At 32.4% G+C, this 7,500-nt stretch overlaps 1 protein-coding gene across 1 annotated transcript in view; it reads right to left on the bottom strand.

Annotated features, from left to right (window-relative positions):
- Positions 1–5,633: 5,633 nt before the first annotated feature.
- The window catches only part of LOC137644234 (uncharacterized), a 7,529-nt gene continuing 5,662 nt past the window's right edge, over positions 5,634–7,500 (bottom strand). The window contains exons 5-6 of the mRNA XM_068377232.1: positions 7,002–7,163; positions 5,634–5,816 (exon numbers count right to left, since the gene is read on the bottom strand). Of these exons, the coding sequence (XP_068233333.1) occupies positions 5,757–5,816; positions 7,002–7,163 (222 nt within the window). The 3' untranslated portion in view covers positions 5,634–5,756. The remainder of the gene's footprint in view (positions 5,817–7,001; positions 7,164–7,500) is intronic.

The raw sequence follows: 7,500 nt of genomic DNA, 5'->3' as shown, positions 1-7,500 counted from the left end.
GAGATTACCAAACAATTCTTCTTACTGCACTGTAATTGTTCGGTGGACACTTTCCTCTTTCTAAGGGTAGAAGAGACTCTTTAACTATGGTAAGCAGCTCTTCTAGGAGAAGGACACTCCAAAATCAAACCATTGTTCTCTAATCTTGGGTAGTGCCATAGCCTCTGTATCATGGTCTTTCATTGTCTTTGGTTAGAGTTCTCTTGCTTGAGGGTACAATCGGGCACACTGTTCTATCTTATATCTTATTTCTCTTCCCCTTGTTTTGTTAAAGTTTTTTATAATTTATTAAGTGATATTTATTTTAATATTGTTGCTCTTCTTAAAACATTTTATTTTTCTTTGTCTCCTTTCCTCACTGAGCTATTTTCCCTGTTGGAGCCCCTGGGCTTATAGTATCCTGCTTTTCCAACTAGGGTTGTAGCTTAGCAAGTAATAATAATAATAATAATAATAATAATAATAATGATGATAATTATAATTAGATGATATTTTATATAGAGAAATACATGAAACTACTAATAAAGATATCTGGCTGTTCAATAAAGCTTTAAAATTCCAGGTGGAGTTCCAAAATTCTTACACTGGAGAAAGATCTTGATTCTGAATTAGGTAATATGTTCACAATTGTCCCAGTTCATCAAACCAACTAAATCATCTTGGACAAAGTCTACAGATCTGGCAAGAATCTCCTTTTTATTCCTGAACATTAGTTAAAAGAAATGCTAGAATCCTGCATAATGGAGCCCTCTCTTTCTCATACTGAGGAGAACTCCTTTGTTGGATAGATTGAGTGGCAGCGGAATCCCCAATTTGAATTATTGCTGCCATGTACGTGGCTGCTGTTGAACATAGAACATTCAGGCGTCACAAGAAGACTTAACCGTATGTAAACTGTAGAGTAGTGGTCGGAGAACAGAGTTAAATTACCTCAAATGGGGTAAATTTGAAAATTTTGGGGGTTAATGGATGTGGATGTGCTAAGTGAGGGCCACGGATATGAAAGTTGGAGAAATAGATTGCATCGAGCAGCTCAGGATCTTTAATGCTACGGAAACGGGGAAATATCAGGTTTGACATTGTTTGATATCAGATGCTATTACAGAGGAAGGTTAGATGAAACTACAGATGGCATTAGCAATTTGCATCTGATGGTATACAGTACGTTCGATACAGAGGTTCTAATGAAATTGAAAAAGAAATGGTGATATGTTTCCTCTTGAGTTGAGAACTCGTGGTATTGATGTGTTCAAAAAGTTTGATGCATGCATAAAAAGATAAAGCGTTGATTTAAAGTGGGAAGATTGTATTGCAGTATCAGTTGATATAGCTTCTGGCATGCTTAGTCACGTCAGTGGTTTTGTGGCTTTGGGCAAACACCACAATCCAAATATTTAGGTCATATCTTGTCCAAATATTCAGGTCATCCATTTTATGATACATCGCCTGGTATTAGTTGTGAAGTATTTGGAACCATGAAAATGTATTGAATGGTGTAATTAAGACAAAAAAGGAATTGCAAGGAAAGAAAATCAATCACATCTTAGGAAGGGACTAAGAAACAAAAAAACAAACCGAGTATATACCGCGCTATGCACAAAAGGCTCCAAGATATGATGCCTTTCAACACAAATATGCACATTTAGAGCCCAACTACAAAGAATGCATCTATAATGCCAGGGGTTGGTGCAGATATGGGGATAATTGTAGGTATACACACCAAAATCCTGTATCAAAGCTTCAGTATTGGAACCAGAAAGTAAATGACATGAGATTGCAGTTTTTTCCAAACCTGGCAGAGTTTTTGGAAGATTGTGAAGACTACAGTCTTCGTGACATGGAGTTAGTCACAAGGTACTTGACCAAACTTGAGGTATAAGTTCTGTGACTACTTTTCAGAGCTTGATTCACTTACTGTCAGCTGGGTTGTAAATCTCTTCAAATGTGAACTGGCTGATTTGAAAGAAGAGTCTGAAGGAGTGGCAGGAGAGCTTATTGTACTTCGTTTCAACAGTGAAAATAACATGGAATTTCAGACCAAGGATGGCCTATCAAGTTCTTGGATGCCGAAAGCTTCAACTAAAATGCTGCTACCTTTCGCAGCCACATAACTTACGAACAAGGTTTTTTTACCTTTGTAAATCTAATATATATATATATATATATATATATATATATATATATATATATGATATATGTAATATATATATTATATATATATATATATATATATATATATATATATATATATATATATATATATATATATATAAAATGTTTGGATCGTGATGACGACATGCTAGTAGCAGTGACCTCAAAGATAACAAAGATAAAACTATATTTTTTTCCTAAGCCAGAGGAAGCTGATATGAATAAAATATTCAAGTTATTAATCTCTTTTCATTAATTTTATTGATTTACCATTCTTGTGCCATTTTCTTGCTTTGTTTTTGTACTAATTTGAAATACGTATTCAATAATTTTGTTTGTGTCATATAATGCTAAAACGAGCAAGGTTTTTTTCTGTTTGGTAGTATATCATTTCCTCCGATTTTTTTTGTGTGCTATTTCCATGCCAAAATCAAGGAATTTTACTTCTTAATAATATATGAAATAAACAATTAAACATTATCTATGAATTCTATATGTGAATTGGTTTGTTTCCCAGAATACTTCAAAGTTTGGGGTAAACTCATTTTGCCACAAATTCTTTTGCAGTAATACCAAGAAATATTACCCGACCCTTGATGTAGAGTGAAACCAGAGGCACCTTTTAAAGGTGTATTGTTGAGAGTCTGCAAATCTAACTAAGTAAATGCCAATGAGAGGAAAAGTCATGTCCCCAAAGTACATAGAGTCTATAACCAATGTAGTTTGTAAATTCAGATACTTAGAAGGGGAGTGTAAGCCTTTTAATATATACTGCAATGACCAAAACCGACAAATCTTAGGAGTAGACTTCAACTTCACCACAATAATGGGGCCATTCATTACTATTTTGTTGACGCTCATAATGAAAAAACTCCATTAGTTGTCCTTATCAGGGACACAGAAGTTGTTCAGAGAGAGGATGACTATGGGAAGCTGGTGTTTTATGTAGGTAGTGTGTATCTGAATGCAGAAGCCTGTGTTGAATGTTTAAGCTTCATTAGATTATGTCCTTCCATCCAGTAAGACGACATTTTACATCATACCTCCAGAACTTATTATGGATGCTCAGGAACTGGTGGTGTGTGAATTAATTGAGAATCAAGATTCTTCTACATCGCAAAGTCTTTTGAACTGAAACTAAAATTTTAAAGATGAATTATAGATCCTTGTGTCTTTAGTAGCAATTCCTGAATATTCGTGCTAACAAATCTTCAAATTTTCTCATTGATTATCATATTTCTTCTAATTTTCATTTGTATGAAGGCATTTACATTATATAAGAATAAAGATTTTTGCCCTGTCAAAAGTCAATCAAACTTTAGACCGGAACGTAAAAACTTGATGAAGATAATTGATGGCACAGGGCCTTAAGCATTTAATGTAAATTTCGTAAGCGAACTAATATGCCCCAAGAGTATATACAGTACAGTGTATATATATACAGTAGATATAATATATATATATATATATATATATATATATATATATATATATATATATATATATATATATATATATATATATACATGCGTGTGTGTACACACATATATATATACTGTAGAAGCGTTTCGACAATAAGCTCTGTTTCAACACACAATCTTTTGGATTTCTTGAATACTGTCAACTATGGTAAAATATCTTTTACCGTCCGTGACAGGACTCCAACAGGCACGTCAAACGTTCCTATCAGTAAACACTTTTATCTTTATGTTACCTAGTATGAAATATATATATATATATATATATATATATATATATATATATATATATATATATATTTATATATGTATATATATATATATATATATATATATATATATATATATATATATATATATATATAAATTATGTGTAATATATACCTTTTATATTTATATATCTATATTAAATATATTATATATGTATATTTAGATTCATCAGCATCCGTTACTATTCCACTAAAGAACAAAGGCCTCAGAAATGGCCTACCATTCGTATGTGTTCATGGGGCTTTCTATGACAACTTATAGCCTCGATTTTTCTTAGTTCGTCAATCCATTGTCTTCTTTTCCTTCCCCTGCTTCTTTTGCAATCTCTAAGGACCCATTCGGTTATTCTTAATTTCCATCTTTTGTCTGCCATTCTCATTATATGTCCTGTCCATGTCCATTTTATTCTTACATGTTGTTAGAATATCCTCGACTTTAGTTTGCCCTTTTATTCATGTTGCTCTTTTTCTGTTCCTTAGTGTTATCCTCATCTTTATTCTTTCGATAGCCTTTATGTTCTAAGGCTTTAGTAAGGCTCCAAGTTTCTGATGTGCAAGTTAATACTGGCAGGACCATCTGATTAAATACTTTTCGTTTTAGACACAGTGATATTCAACTTTCCTTGTTTTAATTTTGTTTACCTAAAGCTCTACATCCCCTTCTTATCTTTCTTTTAATTTCGGTCTCGTGTTCTGGGGGGACATTTACTGTCTGTCTTGAGTACGTATATTCATTAGTAATTCCCAGATTAATTTTCAATCCTACATTTCTGCTTTCTCTATTCAAATCTTATTTCATCCTTTGCAATTCCTCCTATGATTTACTAAACAGAACTATATAATCTTCAAATCGTAAGTTTTTAAGATATTCCCCATTTATATTAAAACCTAAATTATCCCAATCTAATTTTTTAAAAACTTCTAGGTATGCTGTGAATAATTTATAATTTCGGAGAGATGGAGTCTTTCTGTGGAACACCTTTCTAAATCGGAATTTATGTAGTTTTAGGATTGTTGGACATCTTCTATAGATCTCTTCAAGCGTTCTAACATAAGATTCATCTATTCCTTGTCTTTGAAGGGTTTTCTTTGCTGCTGAGGTTTTGACGGAATCAAAAGCTTTCTCCTAGTTTATGAATATGCTATTCATAGTGGTTTGCCATACGCTGTTGATGTTCCTATTAGCTTGTTATTTACATGGCTATGGCCAGTTGTTAAATACCCGTTTCTAAAGCCTGCCAGCTCTCTTGGTTGATTAAATTCTAATTGTCTTTCTATTCGGCCTAATATGATCATTTTGGATATTTTATATATTACTAAGATTTCCTTATTGGGCGATAATTTATCAGGTCTTTTGTGTCCCTTTTTGTGAATTGGTAATGATAAAACTTCCTCCAGGGTGCAGGTATAGAGCATTCTAGCAAACATTTTGCGTAAAGTTCAGAGAGTTTTACTACTCTAAAATCTCATCTTTATATTATTAAATCAATTGTTTAGGGTATCTTCCTCTGCTACCTTTTCTCGTTTCATGCTGTTTAATGCTTCTTTTACTTCTACTAATTTTACTTTTGATACTGGCTCAAGTATTTCATTATTTCTATCGGCAAAGTTATTTCTTATATCACTATTCTATAGAATTGTATAAAATTCTTGAACAACAGACATATAAACTGGGTTTAACAAAAAGGGCAAAGTAATGCTTGAATTTACTTTTAAAAATTTCTCATGCTAGCACGTTAGAAGAGCTCCATTTTTATTGTGAGTGAAAATATGAACTTAGTCCAAGAATTCTTGTGGTTGTGTTTGTGGTTGGTCTTTCCTCTGGAACGAACAGCCAGTCAATTCAGACCCAAATTCCTTAGCCTTCGGAAGAGTCTTCGTGACTGTCTCCGCATAGGCACTTACGGAAGGCAGTGACCTGGAATTAGAAAAACATTATTTATTACTTTGATTCCGATTGTCAGGTGATCAGTCTACTGTTGTTAAAGTAGGATGTTATCATATTATCATGCTTTATTAAGAACGTTGAGGTTGGTATATGTATCCATTATATATCTAAATATCTATCTATATAGATAGGTAGATAGATAGATAGATGATATATGAATACAGGGGTGTATATGAGTGCGTATTTTAAATATGCATATTTTTATCAACTGTGAATATTATGAAGAAAGGGTTATTTATGTTTTACAGAGTTATAAATATTTGCTCAAGTCAAATTGTGTTAAAGTAAGTGGAGGTTGCAACTGCTGTGTTTTTACGGTGAAATTCTGCATCTACAGTATATTTTGAATTCTGATTTCGGGCTATTAAACATTTTACTTGACTGCCTGGAGAAGCATCCGACCATTAAATTTTTCTATAATTTTAAGACAGTTTTTGTTAATTTGAATTTTTTTGTGAAATTTTATCATACCCGCGACATTTAGCTGTTAAATAGTGCTATTTTTATTTTTGAAGCATGAGGAGAATAACGGGGACAACATGATAGATACTGTATTTGGCTGATACCTACAGAAATGGCTTATTATCAATATATATATATATATATATATATATATATATATATACATATATATATTATATATATATATATATATATTTATATATATATATATATATATATATATATATATATATATATATATATATATATATATATATACTGTATATATATGTATATATAAACATTAGGTTTTTAAGTATGATTATCATTTTGATTAAAGGGCTTTTATATGCAATTTATGAACATACGGTTTAGCTACTTTTACCACCGACGGAAAGGATGATTGCGAACAATATGAATTGTATCAATTATATCTTTGTGTTTTGTTGTTCCTAAATGTCTTCAAGTATTTCAATGTTTCATGTTTATAATTCCATTCTCACTGAATATTTTATCTAACTAGTTATCTATTGCTGTCATAATTTCCATTTTTCTGTTGTATAGAAATTCTCCATTGATGTATTACGATGAGGAATTATCTTTAACGATCTGCTGTTACTGGGACACTGTATTAACAATGTGATATTCATTCTTCCGAACTTACCCAGGATGCCAGATAACTCATAATCAATCAATCAATCAATCAGAACTTACCCTAAGCAAGATGGACGTCTCAGCGTTGGCTTCTGTGACGCAGTCAGGTACCGCTCCAAGGATTGTATCTCTGAGGTCTGTATTGTCTGGGAAGTTTTCGTCGAGCAGAGAGGTCAGGAAGTCGGTGGTCGCTGTTTCGTCAATCATGTCGGAATCATCAATCTGAAAAGAAATCAAAATGAATCAAGTACATCAGGGATAATAGTATTGTTTAAAAATTTCCCTTCGCCAGAATCATTAATTAAGAGTAGTTTGTACGTTAATATTTTGCGTCTACTCCATGCTGTGAGGGAAGCCTGTAATATGCACTCCAGAAGATCAGTTTTTGTACAGTACAGTAACCCCCATAAGCATGCGAAAAGAGAAAATATTGTCATTGGAAAAATGACGCCCTTGTCAGATATAAAGATACATTGGAAATATCAGGTGCAGACCATTTCTTCAAGGTAATTTAAAATAAAGTTTCCTAAAGCTGTAGAAGTCACATATCTATCTCTTG

This window comes from Palaemon carinicauda, chromosome 1, assembly GCF_036898095.1.
Source record: "Palaemon carinicauda isolate YSFRI2023 chromosome 1, ASM3689809v2, whole genome shotgun sequence".
In the NCBI taxonomy this organism is placed as follows: domain Eukaryota; kingdom Metazoa; phylum Arthropoda; class Malacostraca; order Decapoda; family Palaemonidae; genus Palaemon; species Palaemon carinicauda.
This window is presented reverse-complemented; position numbering and strand designations above follow the sequence as displayed.